Raw genomic sequence first — 23,543 nt, 5'->3', positions numbered from 1 at the left:
AGAAACCACCACCCCAAAGACGCCACTGCAACTTCCAGGCATTGCTTCCTCCTCCTCCTCCTCCTCCAATATGTTCCTTTTTCCATCCCGCTCCACAGGTTTCTCCTTCCATCTATCAGGCTGAGCTAGCCCAAGGCAAGTCTTCATCCCCACACATCTTTCCAGTGTTGCCAGCCCAGCCCAGCCTGGCTGAGGCTAACCTCCACCATGGGAGACATGGCCAACAGCTCTGTGGATTTCTACCCCAAAAACCAGCGGAGAGAGCTCAACCATGCGGGTGGCTTTGGCTGCACCCTGTCAGAGCTGCGCTCCCTCATGGAGCTGCGTGGGGCTGATGCACTCCAAAAAATCCAGGAGAGCTACACCGATGTCAACGGGCTCTGCAGGAGACTCAAGACGTCCCCCACCGAAGGTACCAGATTTCATGGGTGTTTGGGCCGAACAGACATACAGCCCCCACATTCTCAATGACTTAATTCAGGGTTTCAGAAACTCTTCCTGTGTGAGGGCCAAATTCCATTTCAGGGAAGCTTTCCAGAGGCAAAGTACCAAAAATGCAGTGCCAGGCTCCTGCTGCCAGTAACTAAGCCTCAGGAGAGGCGTGCCAGTGCTTTTGGAAGGCTGCAGGTGCTGCTCAAAATCAGGATGCAAAGCATGGCCAGAGGAAAGAGAAGGGTCTAGGGAAGGGGCCGTGTCCATACAGGAATCCCAGACAGTTGGGCTGGGACCCCAGGCCAGCAGGGTGTGGCTTCTGGGCTAGAGGGTCATACTTCGCTTTGCACTTACATTCACAGTTCAGAAATGCTGCATCCCCCCCACCCCCACCCCCATGTGCCTTCAGCTCAAAGCCACTGTGGGAGCTGGGAAAGACTTAGCCCTTCCATGGATAGTCCAGCAGGCCACTTCCAGAGTATTTATGTTTTGTGCTTTTGTACCCTACACAGTGTACCATTAAACCTCAACTTGCACAATAACAACCTCACATTAGTAAACACCTTTCGCGAAAACTATCCCACTTATTCTGTAGAGTTGGGGACTGAACCTTGGAGTGTCCAGATTGTTGGCTGTGATTAGATAAATGTGCTTACCCTGTGAGAGCTGTGTGGAAAACCCAACAGGCCTTTTTGGTGGTGGCTCCCAAATGGTAGCATGTCCTCTGTGCAGAGCTCCATCTGGCCCTACTTAGTTGAATTTTTGATGCCAAGCAAAGACCTTTTAATTTCCCGAGGCCTTTTAAACTGCTGCTTGCTTTGTTTCTAATAAGTGTATTGCTGCTGCATTTTAAAAGCATGTTTTTTTAGCTTTTCACTTATTTATGTCTTTTCAATGTTGAATTGTGGTTGCCACTTCTAAAGTAATGCAAATGTGTTTGATGGTTGGTTTTTCTCATTGGTTGTATTGTGTGATGCTTTATTATGCATGTTACCAAGACAGCTTTGGCTTTAGGGCAATTCATCCATTGAATTAATAACCACAGCAATAACAACAACAACAACAACAACAGAGAGCATTGGTTCTGGGGTTGCCAGCCTTTCTCCCTGCCCTTGTCTTTGTCCCTTTAAACCCACTTTGGTCTGCAGCAACAGATCGGTGCTGATGCTCCTCTCCAACACTGTGAACAGCTGCACTTGCTGCTTTCTGCATTTCAGGCTCCTGCCAGGCCCAGAAACAAGCCACAATGCTTTTTCTCAGGCTGGGTGGGCACTGCAGGCTCTCAGCAGCTCTTTGGTCAGTTTAGAATCCAGATTCACTGGTCTTGCTGAGAGAGGGGCTCTTTGAATGGAAGTAGGTATTGCTTCCCTTCAAATGCAGGAACCCTGCTGTGTTTGGGGGCCCTCCTTCTCCCTTTGCCAGGCGGCACCCTGGACCTCTCTCCCAAATAACTGGTCACATGTCCCACTTTGCTTGGAAGAGCTGTTTGAGGACCAGCCCACTCTCTGAAGGCCTGTACAGTCCAAGTCTGGTAGAAGGAACTTGGGGAGCAAGAGCCTTGAAGCTGCTCATCAAGAGTTAGCACCTGGAGTGCAGACTGACCTCAGCTGGTCACAGTCATAGATGTATGTAGACATAGGTACACACACACACACACACACACACACACACACACACACACACAATTTATCGGTGTATTTTGTGCTCTTGTGAGCAGGGGGTTTGATACATACCTAGCCATGTTAGGCCCACCCTAGCCCCAGAGTCCAACTGCTCGCTGGAAAATCTCGTGGAAGTAAGAGAAACTGAAAGTCCTGGTCCCAACGTCCTCATAGCTGAACTTACTAATCCTCTCAGAACTGTAACAGTCACTTCAGTCTGACCCAGAGTGGCCTAACATAGAAACAAATTATTTCTAAGTGTGCCTAGGATCACACCCTTGGGGTGCAACCCAGTGCCCCCCCCCCATGCATGTGAGCCTAGGAGGCTTCTCTAGTTATCAGCATAAGCCGCCAGACCCAGCCTCCTCCCCGCATCCCACATGCCCTTTTCCCCTCTCGGAGGTCCACTTGCATCCTCAGAGAACAGCTAGTGCAGTTTTTCTATGCTAGCTACAAGGTGAGTGGGGGCGGGGCTTGTCTTTTGGAGTCCCAGATCCAAGGTTGCAGGACCGCAGAGCTGAGGCTGTGAATAATCCTATATCCCCACAGACAATGTTGGAAAGCCATTGGACTGCATCCTTAGCCAATTAAAAAAGTGCCCTTGAACAACAGCGCTTTAAAAAATGATGCAAGTACTTATAAAAACTCCAGATAACAAAGGCCATTGTAAAAGTAACATTTCCTCCTTCCTTTCATGAGCAGGTGGTCAGTTCAAGATATCTGCAACAATATGTGTGCGCATTATGTAAAAGTATCTTCCTTACTTCAGCAATTGTGCTCGCACGCTGATGCAAATAAATGCCAATTTCATTGGTAGACTAATTTACTGAAGCCTGCATGATTAAAGTTTCTGTAATTGGGTAGCCCGCAACATTGGGTAGGTAAAGCAGGCCCAAATATACATGCACACAAGTTATCCTTCCTTTCCCAAAGGAAACTGGGGAATATATTTCATTTTAGAAGCCCAGGTATGTGCAGGTGGCTCACAGGTATTCCTGGGCCACTCTCTGCCAGCAAGCGTGCCAGGACGGAGCAGGTGGGAAGCAGAAGGGAGATGGTGAACAGGTAGCATTTGTGGGGTGTTGCATGTTAGCTGTACCTGCTGCCGCTTGTTCCCTGCGGTCCAGCTCTGCAGCACAGTGACTGAAGGGTGTTGTGTTGTGCCTGTTGGGTGTGACTCTTCCTGGAAGGGGCAGCCGCAGCCTTGTTTTCCTCCTGCCTGTTAAGGATTTCTGGGTTGCCCCTGAGGCAGTACCTGGCCAGTGACAAAAGGAAACAGTGGTGCTTTAGAGCAGTGAAGTGTTTCCATGGGGACTAATTTAGACTATTTCCCCAAAGTATTTCACTCTCTTCCCAGCGCAGCATCTTTGGCGGGCTTCTCTCTGAGAAAAATGGCTGGCAAAGAGCGCTTTGGGAGCAGCCGGCAGTGTACCGGCATTAAAAAACCAAACTGAACCAAAAACAAAGCTGAGGAGGCCGCACTCTTGTCCTGCAAATGCCAGTTCTTTTGGCAAAAATGCCCCTCAGCCAAGGAGCCATGGGGAGTGTGGTTTTCCAGAAACTGCCGGTGAAGAATGACCAGCTCCCTCACTATGAAGCGGCAACGGTTAGACCTTACGGTTGGGTGATGCTTGCCGTGTATCGCGTCTTTTGCTCAACTTCCTTTCCTACCGGGGGACACCGGCAGCTCCAGGTACCGACTTGCCCCAAGGGCTCCCTTGTGAGATGCATTTCTGGGTGGAGAACCAGAAAGAGCCTCTTCCAAGTGTCCGGGGCATCTGTCATGTCGCAGGTGCACCATTCAATATAGCCTAGTTCAGAGTGTGGCAACTATTTAACTCAGGGGAAGGCAACCTGGTGCCCTCCAGGCATTTTGGACTACAACTCCCATCTCTCCTGCCTGATGGTCATGCTGACTGGGCTAAGAGGGAACTGTAGCCTCAGACATCTAGAGGACACCCAGTGCCTACCTCTGGTCAGTTCAAGGGTGTAATTCATCGAGCATTATTCAGATCTTTTAAACCTGGGGATCAGAGCCCTTTTTATCCATTTTGGAGCAGATTTTAGGATGGGGAGGAAATTGCCCAAAAGCTGCCAGACCACAAAATGAACAGTGGTTGTGGGAAAGGGAATGGAGCTAAGGGAAGGAATGATGAAGGGCATTCTGGGGACCCCATAGAGATTTCAGACTGCTTGGAGGGCCAGTTCTGGCCTCCCATCCTGAGGTTTGGCACCCTGCCTTAAACAGAAATGCTTGCTTCTCTCGAGGATGAACAAATGCTTCTTTTTAAGAAAAAGTTCCTTCTTCTGGTAGTGTCAGGGGCAGCAGGCAAATAGACATTTTTCTCTCTTCATCCTAGTACTTGAACCCAGGGTCATCCAGGGGTGCTGAATGGGAAGAGATTTAGGATAAGATGAAAAGAAAGACTTAGGAAGTACATGGCCGTACCATGGAACTCGGTTCCTCCAGAAGTGGTGATGCCCACCCACCACGATGGCTTAAAAAGGAGTTCTGATTAGGCCAATTCATGATGGATAAGGCCGTTAGTGGTCACCCATCAGGCTCATGATGGTCCTCCAGGGCTGCAGAGACCCTGCTTCTGGGTGGCCCCGGTGAAAGCAGAGTGCTGGACTGAACAAGTCTTTGCTCTCAATCAGCACAGCACCTCTGTTGTCCTTGCAGTGCTGAGATGCTACTGCCCCTGGACTGTGAAGCCATATAATCTGTTTATTGCAGTCTCTTTAAGCCACCGCCTCATCCTAGACTGACAGGCATGCCTTCCTGACAATTTGTGGGGTTTAATTATAGTGAATCGTTGTTTCATGATTATTATGACTATTATTTGTAATCTAATTGAAGTTCATCTGTCCAGGCCATTCCGTGTTGTGTTGCAATTTAGAAGTAAAACTGGATGCATAAACATTGGCAATTGATTCATGCTTTGTAGATTTCTGATTCAGATGTCCAGAAGTGTTGCTTCCTTTTGCCAGCAGACAGAGATAATAGGGTGAGGGCCAAGGTACTGCTGAAAAACAAATGTAAGTATTATGACAGGAGAGACGCACACAGTCCTTAAGTCCCATTACATTAAGAAAAAGCCCTGCAAGTATAAAAGTAGCATGTACAGACTTTGCCCCATGTCAGTACTACTCCATCCCTTAGACAGTAAAACAGATTGTACCCCTTCAGTTTGCAGGCAATGGATCACATCTTCTTCTATCTCATGTGGGCCAACCCCCCCCCCCTTTTTGGCAGACTATTTTTCTCCTTGCAAGGGTGTTTAGTTTTCATTTTGCTTTTTTATTTTTTTTACTTAGAATAGCATTCACAAATGGGATTTACAACCTGCAATCAGGAATGCTCCTTCTGGAAATATGACTACTTCTTGACTGTACCGCTTCACCCCACCTTGCCTGCCACCCCCATGTTCCCTCTGGTGAATGTGTAGGTCACCCGTTGGCATGCACAGGGCTGGACTAGACCCCCCGCTGCTTTCAGCTTCTGAATCAGGAAAAGTGTAAACTGTGGAAGTTGCTCCTGCGTCTTAGTGTGTCTCCTCACCATCACGTCTTCAGGAGTTAGTCCGGTCTCTGGCTGTGGCCTTTGTGGTGGAGCCTCAGGTTTGCGTGCACATGTAGCTGGGTGACTCCTCAGCAATCTCCAGCACAAAGAAGGTGCAGGGCTGCGAAAGGAGCAGCCTGTGCCTGCAGCCATGGGGATGCCCTCCCAGTGCAAGGGGCCAGAAGTGGATTTAGTTAGGAGTGGGCCACCTCTGGCCCTCCAGATGTCTTTGAACTCCAGCTCCCATTGCCCTGGCCATTCTGTGGGCTATTTAGTTACAGTGAAGTGGGCTTTGGTGGGGCCAAGCCTGAAAGGGAGAACCACACTTGAGAGGAGCTCCATATGAATTTCAACCCACTCCCCCCACTCATGCACACCACTTTAAAACCAAACTTACCATGGCCCCTTCTTCTATAACATTTGCTGGGCAGGATCCAGAGTTAGTCATGACTGGCTTAAATCCCATTGATTTCAAGGGGTTTTCTCAGACTAAAGCTGGATCCAGACTCTTAGCCTAACCTACCTCACAGGGTTGTTGTTGTGAGGATCAAATAGGAGGAAGGTGGAGGCTTGTGTAAGCTGCCTTGAGTTCCTTGAAGGAAAAAAAGGCAGGAAATAAACATAATGAATACACAAGCAAACCTGTAGCTGCTGCCACTGAGTCCTTCTTGGGCAGAATTCAGGGCTCAGGGCAGAGGAGAGGAGACCGAGTCTGCGCCTCCCTGACCAGCATGGCCTGAGCTCCCCAGGCCACTCAGGAGTGGCTCCTGCTCTGTGGGCCAGTGGCTCTGAACTGCTGCCCCTTCTGTGGCAGCTTGAAATCCAAATGCAGCCTGGCTGGCTGCTACAGACACTGCCAGCCCTCCAAGAGGTCACAGCCCCGGACCAGCAGCAGGTTTCTGGGAAGGCATGTGTGGGATCACATGTGCTGGAATCCGAGCAACACACAGAGCCACATTCCCAGCCTCTTGATAGAGCTAGTGAGGCACAGTGGTGACAGTGTCAGACTGGGGGCCCGGGAGGTCCAGGTTCTGGTTCCCACTCAGCTGTGAAGCTCACTGGGTGACTTTAGGCCAGTCACTTACTCTCAGCCCAACCCACCTTGCAGGGTTGTTGTTGCTGGGAGGATAAAATCGGGCTATGTATGCTGCCTTGCATTCCTCACAAGAGGAAAAAAGGATGGGATATAAATGTAATAACATGCAAGTCCCACAGTCCCCAGTCAGCATGGTCCATGCCATATAGGGAATAGCTTCTGTATGTAGTATTTCTGTAAAATCTTCATTTTCGTTGAAGCTCTGAGTCCTGCTGCTAATTAATGTCCTTGCCAGCTGATGTGGGTTCTGGTCTTGAGATGTCTGTGCAGGCATCCTTCTTCCTTCCCAGTAAGAAAAGCAAGGGAACATCCTTCCTTGCGGGATCTTGGCTCACAAGGGTGTGGGAGAGGGAGCCTGTCCAACTGGTCCGTGGCAACCACCAAGGATACAGAGGAGACTGGCTCAGCCGGCCGGCGGCCAGCCAGCTGTCTGCCTGCCTCCATCTCTCCCTCTGCTGCTTTCCCCTTGAATTGTCCTTGAGGTTGCGGCGGCAGCCAGGACTGGCTCTCCGTGCTGCAGGGAGTCGCAGGCTCATTTCCCATTGCACAGAGAAGAGAAAGTGTGGGGGAATCCAGCAAGTGGGAAGGGGGCAGCAGCTGCAGGGAGTGGGCAGCAAGCAGAGAGAGGCCATGCATGGGAGAGCGAACCAAGCCAACCAAAACACCTCCAAAATGCTCCTGCTTCCAGGCTGTCCTTCGGCAACGCCGGGCACAACGGCTCCCAGGCTCCTGTACTTTGGATTGTTGGGTCAAGAGGGACTTTTGGATGATGCAGCTTTTTATCTGCTCAGATGGCACAAGCCACCCCTGCTGATGTTCCTGGAGGAGGGCCAGAAAGTGGAAGTGGAGTGCTGACAAGGCAGAGGCCCAGGGAGTGAGGGGTTCCCCTGTCCCAGGAGCTGGTGCACAGCCTGCCTGGGATGAGGTCCTGCACCTCCCAGGGAAGGAGCTGGTGCACCGGCGACGCATGCTCTCACAGCTGCTGAAGGCTGAAGCAGCTTCAGTGGGCCTGAGCACCTTTTGCCAGCTTTGGATGGTTTGTCAGCTGTGGCCTTTCCTGAAGCCTGTTGCAAGGAGCCACATGCTGGTAGCTTCTGGACTGAATTAGTGCAATCCAAGAATGGGAGCCCTTTTCTTGTCTCAGGCCCAGACTGATCCTGGAAAAGTTCTCTGGAGGCAGTGTGGGGCCACAACTGGCATGGCCTTGGCATGGACACTGAGCAGGATACCAGAGTGCAGGACACAGAATAATCAAGTCAAGCTGTGACAACCCAGGTTCAGGCTAGATATCAGGAAAAGCTTCCTCACTGTCAGAGCAATGCAACAGTGGAACCAGCTGCCTAGAGAGGTGGTGGGCTCTCCCATACTAGAAACATTCAAAAAGAAACTGGACAGCCATCTGAACAGGATGGTGTAACTTGGTGTCCAGCAACAGCAGGGGGTTGGACCTGATGGCCTTCATGGCTCCTTCCAACTCTACTATGATTCCAGACTACCTCATACGATCATCATCATCATCTCCATATCTCCTGATAACCTCTTTAGGCAGTTCACAACAGCAGATAAAATACAATAAAAACATAATACAAAATAACAATAAATATTATAAAATACAATACAGATTTTAAAAGCCAATTTTAAAACCACATTTTTAAAAAGCTACAATAGCTTACACAATTAAGTCACAAGATCCATTCCACAGTTGACATAATACCCCAATATAACATTAATTGCATGCCCTGTCACAGAGGATAGTATTGACCTGGCACTGAAAATGTATTAGAGTTGGCACAAGGCAAGTCTCAGTGTGGAACTTGTTTCATAGCTTGGGGGAGTGGGGGGAGCTGTCACTGAGTAGGCCCTTCCCCTTGTTGCTACCAACCAAGTTTCCCTCAGAGGGGCCAATCAGAGGCAGGCCCCATGTAGAGCATTGCAGTAATTTAGCAGAAGGATTGCTGGGGTGTAGATTATGGAGACTAAGCTAATCCTGTCCAGACAGGGAGAGCTGGGCCACCACATCCAGTAAAATGCATTGAGGCGACCAGGGCCTTGAGTGACAGAGATGATTCCAGGACCAAGCTATGAACCTGCTCCTTCAAGGGGAGTGTGCCCCCATCTAGAACAGCCTGAATTCCTTCCATCTGGTCAGAAGAACCATCCATTGACAGCCTCTCAGTCTTGTCTGGACTAAGCTTCCATTTGTTGGCCCTCAATCAAGTCCATTGTCACAGCCAGACACTGGTTTAGTGCATCCACAGCCTCACCCGCTGAAATGGAAGGAGAAATAGAGCTATGTGTCATCAGCCTACAGATGACAACACAATCTAAAACTCTAGATTACCCTGTTCAGCATTTCATGTAGATCTTAAATAGTACAGGGACAAGAGTGGGACAGTGTGAATTGGTGACTTGTACCAGCAGGGGGTTGGGCCCAGTGGCCTTCTTGGCTCCTCCCAGCTTCACTCTTTCATGATTCTATGAAGACTGGCCCCTGAGGCACCCCATACTGGAGAATCCAAGGAGCCAAGGCATCTCATCCAAGCACCCTCTTCTGGAGACAGCCCTCCAAATAGTAGTGGAACCACTGTAACACAGTTTGCCCCACTCGCAACTCAGCCAGCTGCTGAGATGTCTGGAAGTACCAACAGGGTCATACTCCCCCTTTCTCTCTAACAGTAAAAGACATCAAACAGGATGACCAAAGCTGTATCTATGCTAAAAAATCACTGGATGCTCAGCTGAAATGGATTCAGATATTTACTCTTATCCAAAAGGGTCTGGAGCTGGTTGGCCACCACCCACTCAGGGGCCCTGCTCAGGAAAGGGATGTTTGCCACTAGCCTAAAATTATTCAGATCTTCTGGGTACAGAGGGGGTTTCTTCAGGAGTGGCCTCCCCACCACCTGCTTCAGGTGGCATGGGACCACTCCCTTCCCTAAAAAGGCATCAGTCACTTCCCTGGCCCAGTCAGTGCTCCCTCCCGCTGGCTTTTATTCCCCTAGAGGGGCCAGGGGCCAGAACAGGACCTGTCCAAGCACCTTGTTGACATCTTTGAGCTGTTCAGACTGGAACTCATCCAACAAAAACTGACCAGGAGATGCTCCAGAAATCTTGCCTGACTCCACTGAGATACCACCAGAGTCTAGGACCCAGTGGAGGAAGGAGATTTTATATTGGAAGTGCCTTGCAAATATATTGCAATTGGCCTCAGGTGGCAGTTAAGATGTCCCTGGGGCCAGCACGCAGCAGGCCCCAAATAACCCCAGACTGCTTCACTGGGTGGCAGAGAGCACATTGGATAGAAGCAGTGAGATGCTGTTTCTTTGCTGCTCTCACTGCCTCCAAGTTTACCTAACAAAAGGCACGTACCAGGGCTCAAGGGCATCCACATAGCAGGACCGTTGTGAGGCTAGAATGGAGAGGAAGAGGATTACATAAGCCACCTTGGGTTCTTTGCAGGAAAAAGGGTGGGAAAGAAATGTAATAAACAAATAATGCATTTTAATACTAAAGGTACAGTAGCCTTGTCCCCATTAGCCTCTTGCCTAGCTATTTTTGTGGTCAAATCTCACTCTCTTCACTACCCTTTTGCAGAGTAAAGAAGAGGTGCAGAACAAGCAAGCTGAGGAGGTGGGATTGTGATCAGCAAAGCAGTCCTCCCCCCACTACGCCTGCTTCTCCAGTCAAACAAATCTGCATAGTCAGAGAGAGGGGAGAGGGGGAGGGGGTGGGAGAGGAGAGAGAGAAAGATGGATGGATTTCAGGGAAGTGGCAGGAAGTACAGGATATGGTCCTTGGACCTTCCATTTCACACCCAGCTGGGTCTTTGGAGTGCTTTCCATATAGGAGCCTTAATTTACCTTTAATAAGCATTATGCTGACCCACCTTACAGGGCCATTTTAGGGTTTTGTGAAATAAGTGCTCTGAACCCTTCTAGGTGTACAAAACTTTTTTCTTCTTCCATGGTTGTTACACAGCACGACACTCTGCACATTTACTCAGAAGTTAGGGTTTCTCTACGCAAGGGGTTTAACCTGCTGCTTTACTGATGCTTCCTCTTCTGATTTTACTGTGGGAGGAAAACTCCACCCTTTGCACACTTACCTTTGGCATAGGATGGCACACTCTCACCATCCTATGAAGCAGCCACAAGGTGGCACTGTGGCATAGCTGCAGTATAGCAGAATTGCCAGGCTAGAGGAGACTTTCATTGCGGTTTGTTACCATTTGAAAAGTAATGCTACACTTTCCTTGCTGTAACACAGCTTCCCTCTGCCGCCAGCAAAAATGGGTGGAAAACTGGAGAGAGGCCTGGAGGATGACAGTGTTGGGAAAAGGCCCTGTTAACTTCCACAAGCGAAGGATCATGAATGCTGAATACATGCCTCATGCAAAGAAGCCCTGTCCCCCCTGTGTTCAATAGGGAGCACTCCCTAATGAGGCTGTGTTCAGGATCGCAGGCTTCCAATACAATGTGTTAGGGCATTGTCAGTCGCATTCAGACTAACCCACTGCCTTGAATCCACTGCTTGTGCTTGAACAACACTTACAGTGCAAAAAGAAACTTTTAATTGTTCAAACCAAATCAAGGCTTCAAAAATGCATGGACAGTAGTAATCTGGACCAGAAGGTAGTGGTGTGGGTATCCAGCACAGAATCCTCAGCCTAAGGGTTCTTGCCACCTGGCGTACCTTTGCTGGGATGATTCCACAACTCCACAAAAGGGGCGTCTCCGAGTTAAAGGGGATATGCTGGCAGGGAGATGGGAGCTGCTTGTCTCCCCCATTGCCAGTTGTGGAGGGAATTTCTCAACAGCCTCTGGGTTGTGATTCCAGCTGGCTGCCTGGGTCTCTGACATTTTTAATATTTCACAAAGCCCTCTCAGCCTGCATCCAGGGCTACCCAAAGGTGAGCAGAGGAGGACAGACAACTGCAGTGTCACCCCGGGGCCCTTTTATCTCACAGGAGCCATGGGATCCGGACCTGGAGGGGAAGCCTCCTCCTTCACCACAGGTACCAGCCCTTTGAAATGCCTCTGTAATGCTGAGGTGCACCAGGCCAGAACAGGCTTTTCTGCATAACAATGCTCTTGGCATTACAGCCACAGTTTTCAGAGAACACTTGGGAGGGGGCATTTCACAGATTAAAGGAGAGGAACACATTGTGTACATCCCCCTTATTATCACACAGCAAGGACAGCCATTGTGTTGTGTGTTGTTGTTGTTGTTACGGTTTGCTTTGTTCTTTGTCTTTTTGTTCTTCGTAAGCTGTCCAGAGGCTTTTAGTAATGGGATGGCATATAAAAACTTTAAATAAAATAAATAAATAAAGATCGGAAGCTCCTCCCCCTATTTGCTCCATGTTGCCTACACCTGTCCTGCATGATGGCGCTAGCCCAGACCCTGAACCACTTCTGCGCATTCTGCTGCATGGAGCCTTGGATGTCTGCCCAAAGGCCTGCCTTCACAGCTCCACTGGCATGGTCAGACTTAAGCTGGGTCTTTCTTGGTTAAGCACTGAGATAAATGCCAGTGCTATGCTTCCCTTCCACAGCCCGCTCTCTGAAAAGGGGAAATGACCATTGCGCAAGCATACGTTGTTTTTTAATGGAAATGGTTATGGTCAATTTGCTAGCATATGTGGCTCAGAAGGCAGTGCAGGTTTAGCTAGATTTCAGTAGTATAAGAATGGAGAGGGGAGAACAGCCCTGTGAAATGCTGAAGAATGCAGTCTTCTTGCCCAGTGCAGAGGGCAAGGGATGATGGAGCTGCGAATACTCAGCACAGGCTAAACCACATGCCTTCTGTGTCCTGGGCACCATAGTCAAAACAGTTTCACTGAACTGCTGGTGATATTCCACCATTCCTCTAAGGCATGGGTCCTCAAACTACGGCCCCAGGGGCTGGATCCAGCCTGCCATGGCCATTTATCCGGCCTGCCTCGGAGGTTTTCAACGCACGGGCGCACATGTGCCCGCCGTCGCCTGCCTCACCCCCTGCACAGGGAGGTGGAGGCTTGCTCGTGAGGAGGTCGTTTTGGACTCACTCGGAGAAAACAATCTCCAAGCGAGCAAGCTGCTGCATCGCACGCCTGCCACGCCAGCGTGCCCCACCCCCGCCTCAGCACGCACCCAGCCGGCACCGCCTTTCCGGCCCGTGCCCAGCACTGGCACCTTTCAACTGGCCCCCTGGTGAAAAAGTTTGAGGACCCCTGCTCTAAGGAGCTCAAGGGGACAGACATGGTCTATTATATGCTTGCAGCATCCCTATGGGGTAGTGACTAGCCTAAAATTGCCTGGGGAGCTTTTTGGCAGAGTGAGAATTGGAACCTGGGCCTCCTCACTCCTAAGCCAACATTTCCCCTATGGCAGTGTGCTGGGTCTCTGAGGTGACAAGCCTGTGTCAGGGCTATACCACTTGGGGTAGAGATGAGGGCTGACATGGGGCTCCCCCAGACATCAGAGCAAATGAACAAACAACAAATACAATCTTTGCACATAAACAAGTAGTGTTTGGAGAAGGGTATTCTAACCTAAGCCAAAAAGAAAGGGAACACGGGGAACTGGGTATTATATGAGGGATACTCTTGCCCCCTTTTGCAATGTATGTTTTTACCAGTACATTTGAACTTTATACACCTCTTTGGTGCATTTGTACCAAAAAGTGGGGAGAACCTGGACATGAATTGGCCTAGTTTCCTCAAGCGCTGGAGTCTTTGCCATCTGATGTCTCCCTTCTGCCCCCCAGGCCTCTCAGACAACACGGCTGACCTGGAAAAGAGAAGGCAGATTTATGGACAGAACTTCATTCCCCCAAAGAAGCCCAAGACCTTCCTGCAGTTAGTATGGGAGGCCCTCCAGGACGTGACCCTGATCATTCTTGAAATCGCTGCCATCATCTCCCTGGGATTGTCTTTTTATGCACCACCAAGCGAAGAGAGTGAAGGTGAGATGCAGACCTCACGAACTCTGTGGTTAGTTCTATCCCTCGGAGGTGCTCCCTCCTTGAGGGGATTTGAGAGCGGTCCTTTTACTTTTCCACATTGTCTCCGGCATTGTATTAAAACATAAGTACATGAGAAGAGCTGTGCCAGAGGAGACTGAGTCCCTCTCTGGTCCAGCGTTCTGTTCACACTGTGATGGAGCAGAGGCCTGTGGGAAGGACCAGAGGACAAGAGCACCACCCAGCTCATCTTCCCCAGCAGCTATCATTCAGTAGGCATATGGCCTTGGAAGCTAGGGATCATCGACACCCATCATGACTCACAGCCAGGGATTGCTTGCTAATTTCTCTTATATCCTTTGAAAGCTGCCCAAGCCGGTGCCCATAATTTCATCCTGTGAATCCTGTCATTTCATGACACACTGTGTGAAGAAGCCAGCCTTGGTCCCTGCCTGGTGCCTTGGTCAAAAGAAGTCCCTCACACCAAACTATGATTTTCATTTCCTGCCAAGTCTCATCATGGCATCACCCCAAGGCATGGTGAAGAATGTCAAATGATGGAACCCTCCTGAGGTCTGGAGGAGATGTCATTTTAATTTCCCACAATACCTCAGAGTCATTCTTGTTTTAGGGTACTTCCAGACAAGGCTTTCCATGGGCCCATCTCATACACAGAATTGTAATTGTAATCCAATTGTAATCCTCTCCTATTTTGCTACTGCTTTGCTTTTTTAATATCCATTGGGGGAAGGAAAGACAGAGGAGGTACTAGAACTTGGCACCCTCCATCTGGAAGCACCCAGAGTTGGCAGCTTGCCATCAGGTGCCCCCTCCCCTTGAGAACTCATGTTTGAACTGGTCCTTGCCATTCATTTGCTTGCTCATTTTCTTTATGCGTTTTTGGGTCACTCATTAGATGATAGTAAGCAAAATAATCAAGGTAACAATCTCTATTTACAGACATACTCTTGAGAATGGGATGATATTTCTCAACACTAGAAAAGAAACCATGAAAACATGACCTTCCATGCAGCCTGATTCTGATCTTGGAGGCTAAAGAAGACAGGCCTAGTTGAAACTGGGATGGGTGACTTATTTGAACCGCCCAGAAAGCTTCTGCTATGGACAGTATAGAAATATAATCAATTAATGATGATTATGATATTAATAGAAAATTAAAACTGCAGTTTTAAGGTGCAATGTCATGCCTATTTAGAAGAAAAAAAGCCTACAGCACTCAGCATGTTACGGCCAGATCTCCTTGCCCACATCTGCACTGCTCCAGTTCTACTTTTGCATTTTGAAATGTGTAATGGTGCAATCCCATGCATGTTTAGATTGGGCCATGATGGCTGCAGCATCCTGGGATTTGTAGGACTTTTTCCCATCTAAACATGTGTAGGATTGCATCCTTAGTCATTCTCTCTCTCTCTCTTCTAGGCTAATGGTAATTCTTTGAGGGGGTGGGGCTGGGAGCCAGTAGAAGCATTATTACTATTGTTTCTTTATATATTTCTTTATCAGATACTTTTCTCAAAAATGATGCATCTTACAACAAAATCAAAACATACCAAAATTTTTAAAGCTAAAGATAATTATCAAGAAAATAGAAGAAACCTCTAAAATTAAACTGTGCTTGACAACTACAAACAATTCAACTGATGAATTAACTAGCCCAACATATGCCACCACATGCCTAAGGACAACCTGAAACTGATGCTGAAACATGGCAATGTTAGTACCAGGTGGCGCTTGCTGGGGAGACCATTCCGCAGTTGAGGGTCCACCCTGGAAAGGCTCTCTCCCTTGCTGCCATCCTCTGAACCTGCCTTAGACAAGGTGATTGGAAGGCATGCTTAAAGAGAAGGGCTTGTAGTGGGCCAGCCCCTCACAATGTCATTTGCCCCCATTGTGCAGCCTGTGGGAATGTGGCAGTTGGTGCCGAAGATGAGGGTGAGGCAGAAGCTGGCTGGATTGAGGGCGCTGCCATCCTGCTTTCAGTGATCTGCGTGGTGCTGGTCACGGCCTTCAATGACTGGAGCAAGGAGAAGCAATTCCGAGGTCTGCAGAGCCGCATAGAACAGGAGCAGAAATTCACCGTCATCCGCAATGGGCAGCAGGTCCAGATCCCTGTGGCTGAACTGGTTGTGGGGGACATTGCCCAAATCAAATATGGTAAGGGGCAAGGGAGGGGTTGGATGATTGGCCAGGCTGGGTTTATCAGTGCAGACTTGCTGAGGATGGGATTGCTTAGGAATTCCTGGGACCACTGCTGGAGGAAGGGCCCTGTGGTCTAATATGGGGAACGATTCGTAGCTGTGGATTGCTGAACAAGAACTCTGTGTGAGCCTTTCCTGCAGATGTGGTGCATAGATGTGGACTGCAGAAAAGCAGGAGGGCTAGGCCTTTGGGGGCCAAAGTCCAGAACCCCACTACCTGCAATCACAAAGGGCTCTCCAAAGAGTGGGAGAAGGTGGAGGCAAGGAGAACAAAGCCTGGCTTTAGCTCCTGGTTATGCCTGGGGCCATGCAGGCTGACCCTATTATGTATTTGCAAAACATGTTGCAATTAGGGGGCAGCCAGCTGGGCATGTGCATAGCTACAGGTGGTCACTTACTTTTTATTTGAAAAACATACCTTTCTTTTCATTTACAACATAGTGATGCTTACATTTAGCATCAGAGCAGCAAACACAAATTCCTACACTCCCAAGGGTTCTATGATTTAAGCACACAAAAATGCATATGCTCAGAATGATTTAAAAATAATAATAATCAGGGCTGGCAAGTAGGTTTTGGCTTTGTTTTCGTTTTCCTTGCTCTAAGAGATCAGAAATGAAGCAACAATTGTGAAGCATGGAGTGGCGGTGGATGAGGAAGGGAAGTAATAACCCAAACATGGTCATGCAAGGTCAGCCCCATAAGGTCAGGCCCCACAGTCTCTTTGCAGCAACAGGGCACGGAGGAAGAAGGCAGACAGGGACTGGTAGCACTCCACTAGCCTTACTCTGGGGAAGCTCTTGCAGCCCAGCAACAAATCCAGAGGAGCTCTTGGGGGCTGCATGGCTGTAGTGGGTGGGATCAAAAGCAAAAGGAGTGGGGCCAGAAACAACAATAATAATGATAAGAACAACAGCAGAAACAAATAATATGTTTTAATATTGCATTTAAATGTGATTTTTAAGATCCATATGTGGATCACTTGGAGATTTTTAACATTAAGTGCTATATAAGTTACTATATTATTACATTGCATAGCACTTAATATTTTTTAAAAAACTCTGTTTTCACATACAAATATTAACATATTTAGACACAATATTAAAACCTTATTAAACATAATTTCAACTACACAAAACAGATCCTATTAAAATATCCTATTAAAACATTTTAAAAACCATAGTACTAATACACAAATGATACCAAACCAGTACAATGGAGCAGCATATGATCCCTTGCAATTATGTACAAGCTAGAGAAGACCTGAGTGAGTAGCTACAATTTCAGGAGGTATCTAAAACCTAGCAAATGTTTCCCTCCCAAATGGCACAGAGGCAGGCTTTTCAGAGAACGGGCACTGCCACCAAGAATGCTCATTCTCAAGATAGGACATGGCAACATTCTGTTGGTTGCAGAATGGTCCGTGAGACTGATGAAGATCTTAATGGTCAGCTAGGTAGGCACAGGAGAAGAAGGCCTGCTAAATATCCTGATCCCAGGTTGTTTGGGGCTTTATATACCTGCAGCATGATTGGGAATAGCTAGCACAATGGCTACCTAACAACCAACTCATGCATTTCCTTTAGCATGGATGTTATGCGGGCATAGCTGGGCACTTGTGCTGCTTGCAGCGCCAGCTGCAGCTTCTGAACCAGGGACACGGGCAGCCCACATAAAGCATATCACAGTAGTCTAATCATGAGATTGCCAGGACATGGAACACTGCTATCCTGTCCAGGAGCAAGCGTGTCTGGTGCAGCAACCAAAGCTGGTAATGTGCTCTGGGCCACTGAGGTCACCTGGGCGTCCAGCAGCAAAGATGGATCCAGGATCACCCTCCCAAAATGCCAATATATTTTAGCTTAAAGCTCTTCCTTCCTTTTCAGGGTTTTAGAATGCAGGAAAAAAACTGTCCACGACTTAGGAAACCACCAAATGATTGGCAGTCATGGGGAAAGGGAGCAGAACCTGGGAAAGGGGGTATGACCATCGCAGAAACATCTCAGAGGGCAAGATTAGAACCCCAAGAGGGTTGGATTTGGCCTCTGGGCCTAAGTTTCTGCCACCTCTGCTCTAAGAGATGAGATCTAGGGCAGAAGGGAACAAACAGCATCTTCCCATGCTGAGAGTGGGCCCCAGGGTAGCTACCTCTCCTACATAAGAGAACATGGGATTGTAGCTTAAGCTAAATTGTACTCTGAGTCCATTGCTTCAACCTGTTTGTCTCCCCAGGTGACCTACTTCCTGCAGATGGGGTGCTCATCCAAGGGAATGATCTGAAGATCGATGAGAGCTCCTTGACAGGGGAGTCAGATCATGTGCGCAAATCGGCGGAAAAGGACCCCATGTTGCTGTCAGGTGAAGAATATGCAAAGGAAAGAGCCGCACTCCAGAAGGCCAGGGGGTTTTGGGTGTGCCTGATCCTGGAGGGGGCAATGGATTCAGAACCTCCTAGCTGCAAGGAATCCATTGCTGCACTGACACGCCTGAGAAGGGCCTCCTGCTCTTCTGCCCTGAGCAGGGCCCACACCCCAGCCAGGACCCACTGAGAAGACCCCCTGGGCTTGCTCCTCCTCTTCACCCCTCCACCTGCTTGATCACCTGCCTCTCCCACTGACTCAGGCAGTGGTGGTGGTGGTGTGAGGGAGGAGCAGGTGACGCCACAGCCCGCTTGCTCCCTGGCTTCCTGCTAGCCAAGTGAGCAAGTGGAGGTGAGGAGGAGGAGCTGCAGCAGCAGCAGCAGCAGCAATATGGAGTGAGCAATGTGGTGAAAAGGTGGGCTCACTAAAGGAGACGGCCCTTGGAGGGTTTTGGGTGCCCAAGGGAGAACGACGCATCCCCTGTGATTCAGAAAGGATGCCACAGCTTGTTTGGAACACCCAGGCTGTTTTCATGCCACGTTTCACCCTAGGGACTGAGCCCCAAATCAGGGCAGGCAGAGGATCAATCTGCTAGACTCTGGGTGATTTGCAGTAGATCAACAAGCCTTTCTGACTCCTCTACCCTGAACTGCACTGTTGAAATGAAGAAAGGTTGGGCTAACTAGCAATGGATTTGAACACTGAGTTATTGTAAACCATCTAGAGAACTTCAGCAGAGAAGTTAAATAAAATAAATAAATAATGAGGGGTGGGGCTTTTTTCAGTAGTTCTAGTTTTCACCGCAAACTCCTGGGTTTAGTATTCTTGAATTTTACCTTCTTCACCTTCTGACTTTAGCCAGGTACTCCTGCCTATGTGGGTTTGCAAACAAAGACACAATCCTGAAGACTGCTCATCCCTGCCCTAAAGGACACACTCATCCGCTCTTGTGTCTGCACATGGCAGGAAAGATACATCATGGCAAGAAAGCTACCATTCTTGGGGTGGGGGGTGGGTGTCCACATTCACTGATCTTCTCATTGAGAAGCACCCAGGAAATCTGCAGCTTCCCTGAGAGTCAACTTGAAAGCAGCAGTTCGAGGAGGGCCACTGCTGTTGCTGCTGCCTTGACAATGGACCCCAGAGGCAGCTGTAATCTCACCTGGAAGCAACCTGGAAATGGTTCCGTTAGGCACAGGGGCTAAGCCAAAATGGAGGGAGAGCATTTTTCACAACCATATTTGCTCTCTTGTGAAAACTGTGCCACCTTTCCAAATCTTTCACAGCCACACTAAAACTTTCCATAAGGGATCAGAAATCCCCATTGCCAGAAAACTAGGCTAGTACTCCTGCACTCTGCCATGAGCGGCTTGGTGCTGCAAGACTGCAGCCCAGGGGTGCTAAACCTCCATCCTGTAGGTCAACTCCAGCCCACACAGGGCCCCAGTCTGGCCCTTCAGGATTTATAGATAACCACATGTCCTTCTCCAGTTCTACCCATCCTTTCCCAACATTTGTGGATACATTTTTCCCTGTTGTAAAAGGCTGAACTGCTTCTAAGAATTAGTTGCTGGCAGAAGGTGTTGTGAATGAAAATATTATTTTTTGGATTTTGGGGCCCATGCATTTCCCCCCAGTTGCCTGCAACCCTGCACAGTGCTGAAATGCAGCTCTGAGTGATCTCCAAAATGGAATTCAGCCCTCAAGCTGAAAGAAGTTCTGCAAAGTGTTCTTTTTCAACAATCTAATTGGTCAGTGGGGGTTGCTTTTTAAATTATCGCTATTGTCAGGCCATAGAGAGTCAGGAAGCATTGCTGGTCTATTGCAAACCACCCCGAGATCCACCAGTAGGTGCCATTCTACTTTGCATCCACCTCTGGGCTGCAGGATCTTGCAGTAAATCCCAAGAATTTGCCCTTTCTGCTCCCAATTCCCCACCTGATGTCTCCCTTGGGTTTTTCTAGGCACCCATGTCATGGAAGGCTCTGGGCGAATGGTTATCACGGCCGTTGGAGTCAACTCACAGACTGGAATTATCTTCGCTTTGCTGGGTGCTGGTGGGGAAGAGGAGGAAAAGAAAGATAAGAAAGGTAAGGCCGCCCATCTGGTCTAGATAAGCCACTCCTGAGTGTGCATCTGTTTCTCTGTGCTGTATTTCAGTCTTCATGTGCACACTTGCATTTTGCTTGCCAATGTAAGGGCAACATGAACAGCCTCAAGTCCATCTCCCATAAACAGTGTCTTCCACTATCACCAGTTTTATTTGTGAATCTTGCAGTCTCAACATCGGTAGTATTAAGCAAGCAAACACAATCATAGTTATGAGACAGCAGGACCTCATCATGGTATATTGACTGCAAGGTCATTCAATTCATTCAGGGGACCTCATGTTCAGCATCAGCTGTTGCCCTTAGTTCCACAAGCAGGGCTGTGTCTTGCTGATATTTTATCTCACACAGCAATATGCCACCCAGATCCATCCCTGAATTGTCTGTTTCTTTTGCTTCATTAAAAAAGAAAAGTGATAAGAAATAGCTCTGTACATCATATCAGCTCAGGTGCACCAGTAAAGGATCAACAGCATCAAATACCAAATAAACATTCGGCAAGCTGTAGGTTTTGACACTGCTCTACTAGATTGCTTGTAAGTTTTTGAAAATTGGCTGGAGGAATGTTCTCAGAGTAGTGGAAAGCAAACTTAAAGCCTTTGCAAGGTTAGACGGAATTTATACCCCATTCTTCTGAGGGACTCCATATATTTCTCTGGTCCACCAGTTATTTTCTTCACTCTGTCCTTCCCTACCATGGTCAGATCCTGCTGCTTCTTGTTGCTAGCCATGAATGGAAGCTCCCATAATCTCCAACCATGAAGCATGCTGGATGGAGCTGATTAGAATTGTAATCCAAAGCATCTGGTGGCCAGCAGGTTGTCTACCATTGTGTCACCTTCTTGTGACTTCTCCCCCTGTGAGAGCAGCAACTTACAGCTGTGACACTACAGAACTCTGTCCTCTCTCAGTTCTACTCTTCTTGGCCTCTTTCCAGCTTCCCTTGTTTCAGCAGACCTTTTGCCTGTGTTTCCCTTCATGCCCACCTAACCATCTGCCTGCCTTCACTGTATCCTTATCTCTGCCTGCCTTTCTACCTGGAATCCTCATTTTGCCATCTGGATCCAGATGCCTCAAGGGCACCTCTTCTCCCTAAAGGCATAATACTCCCACCTCCTCCCATGAGCACATGACAGAAGTGTCCTTTTGATGCTCTTCCAACTATATGGGATCTACTAACCCATGAGCACAGGGAGACCATTGAAATGACCCAACCACATGTATATGGATCTATTACCTTGGTCCTTTCACATAATAGGCACTGCTTCTGGAGCAGGGTGGTGCCACTACCTGGGAAAGACCCATGTGATCAGTACCCATCCATGCAACTGGCTCATTCAAATGCTCTCTGCGCTATACATGAATAAGTGATTCCCACGCAACTGGGAGAATATCTAAAGGGCACTACAGTGTGATTGCATTTGGCTCGGCATGTTTGGCTCAATGGGGTTGAAATTGGACTCAGCCAGTTGAACTGCAGCTCATCATTTTTAGGATCTGATTCAGATAAGTCCGGTCATGACTTTGGTATTTCTTTCTTTACTGTTGGGTTTTCCATAAAACTAGAGTTTGAGGCTAACCATGTTAACCCACATAAAGTATAGTAAAGCAGGCATAACTTCACCCCTCTCTTTGTGCATAAAGGAACTACTTTTCAAAGAAAGAATCTGTGCAAGTCAACAGCAATTCACTCCTTGGATCTCCTTTTTTGCTTGTTTCCAAATAGCCAATGTAATTGTGTAGTAATTCAAAGAAGTTGTGTCCAACTTGCACCACAGTTTTCTTTTAAAAACCTACCACCTACCACTACTAATCACTCTGCTAAGTGAATTGTGGTAAAGGGACACTGTTCTAAATCCATCATGGCCAATGGACATTAAACCAATATCAGCATTAACTGGTTCACTGTCAGTGATCATTGCTGTCTTCCACGGCTTCATTTATTGATCAAAATCCATCTGCATCAAACTGACAGTATCAATAGCTGACTCACTACCAATGTATCAATCAGATGCCAACATGTCAGCCAGTCTGGGTCAATCCAAGGCCACCCTCCAATCACCCAGTCAAACTGAAAATCATTGATTTGCCCGCTGCCCAGCATGAACTGGCACCATCTGGTCACCAGTTCATATTTGTATATATTTCCCTACTATGCTTTGCTCCCATGTGTGATGGTCTGATGGTGAAGTTCATTAGGCCTGAGTCTGGTCAGGATCTGGATAGGAGACTGTTTCTGAGTCCTACATGCACCTAGAGTTCTATGGAAGAATGGTGGGGTGTGCATTTAATAAGTAATTATAACTGAGAGACGGTACTTGATGTTGGAGTGAACATCTGCAGTTGGTTTGCTCAGTGATGCCATCAGCAGTTGCCATTGTGTGTCCATCACAATCAATTGAAACACAATGGCAGATTGGTTCACTGTCATGCTGTATTAACTCAGCCATTGCTAAGCAACTCTCTGTGCATCCACAAGGACACAGCATCACAGCTGGTAATATCAGCAATGGAGTACATTAAATGCCACATTGTAGGGATTACACACTATTGGTATACACAGACCTCACTTGTTCTATTTACTGATATGATTCTGGTCAAACCCAAATCTTTGCAGGATGGCTTACTATAAAACCAACATAAAAAGAGCCCTCTTGGATCACACCCAGGGCCCACTTAGAACCACGATTTCGTCCCACAGAGACTAGCAAGCTGCCCACAGGAAACGCACAAGCAGGTCACGAGTGCTGCAGCACCCACTTGCCCAAGTCCCCTGGCAAGTGCTGTACATTGGCACACTGCCTCTGCCACTGGAAGGAGCACGTAGGCACCAGGACTAGCAGCCAGTGCCCTTCGTGAGGCCAACCAGGTTGGTGGGCATCACTGATGAATCCCACAGTGCTTTTAATGATTTCAATGTTTTTAACAACATTAAAATGAATACAGACATGCACAAAATAATTAGCTGAAATACTTTAAATAGGGCTTGACCCGATATGACCGTCAGTTCAGTCCTTGTCCTTAGGACCTAAACGCAGGCAGGACCAGACTGGATCTGACTGGTGGTCACTCAATGATGACTCAGTGCCGGGATGAACTAAGCCTAGATGGAACTCCAGCCAATAGCATTGCTAAAGGGCACTGACTCAACACCACAGCTAAG

At 48.2% G+C, this 23,543-nt stretch overlaps 1 protein-coding gene across 2 annotated transcripts in view; it reads left to right on the top strand.

Annotated features, from left to right (window-relative positions):
* The first annotated feature begins 207 nt into the window (after positions 1-207).
* The window catches only part of ATP2B3 (ATPase plasma membrane Ca2+ transporting 3), a 75,994-nt gene continuing 52,658 nt past the window's right edge, over positions 208-23,543 (top strand). For both annotated transcript variants that reach the window (XM_044443464.1, XM_044443465.1), the window contains exons 1-5: positions 208-412; positions 13,499-13,696; positions 15,611-15,868; positions 18,145-18,270; positions 20,237-20,362. In XM_044443464.1, coding sequence (XP_044299399.1) covers positions 208-412; positions 13,499-13,696; positions 15,611-15,868; positions 18,145-18,270; positions 20,237-20,362 — 913 coding nt within the window. The remainder of the gene's footprint in view (positions 413-13,498; positions 13,697-15,610; positions 15,869-18,144; positions 18,271-20,236; positions 20,363-23,543) is intronic.

The sequence above is a fragment of the Varanus komodoensis genome, unplaced genomic scaffold (assembly GCF_004798865.1).
Source record: "Varanus komodoensis strain SLA01 unplaced genomic scaffold, ASM479886v1 scaffold42, whole genome shotgun sequence".
NCBI lineage: Eukaryota > Metazoa > Chordata > Lepidosauria > Squamata > Varanidae > Varanus > Varanus komodoensis.
Note: the sequence above shows the minus strand (reverse complement) of the source record. Positions and strands in the feature narration are given on the sequence as shown.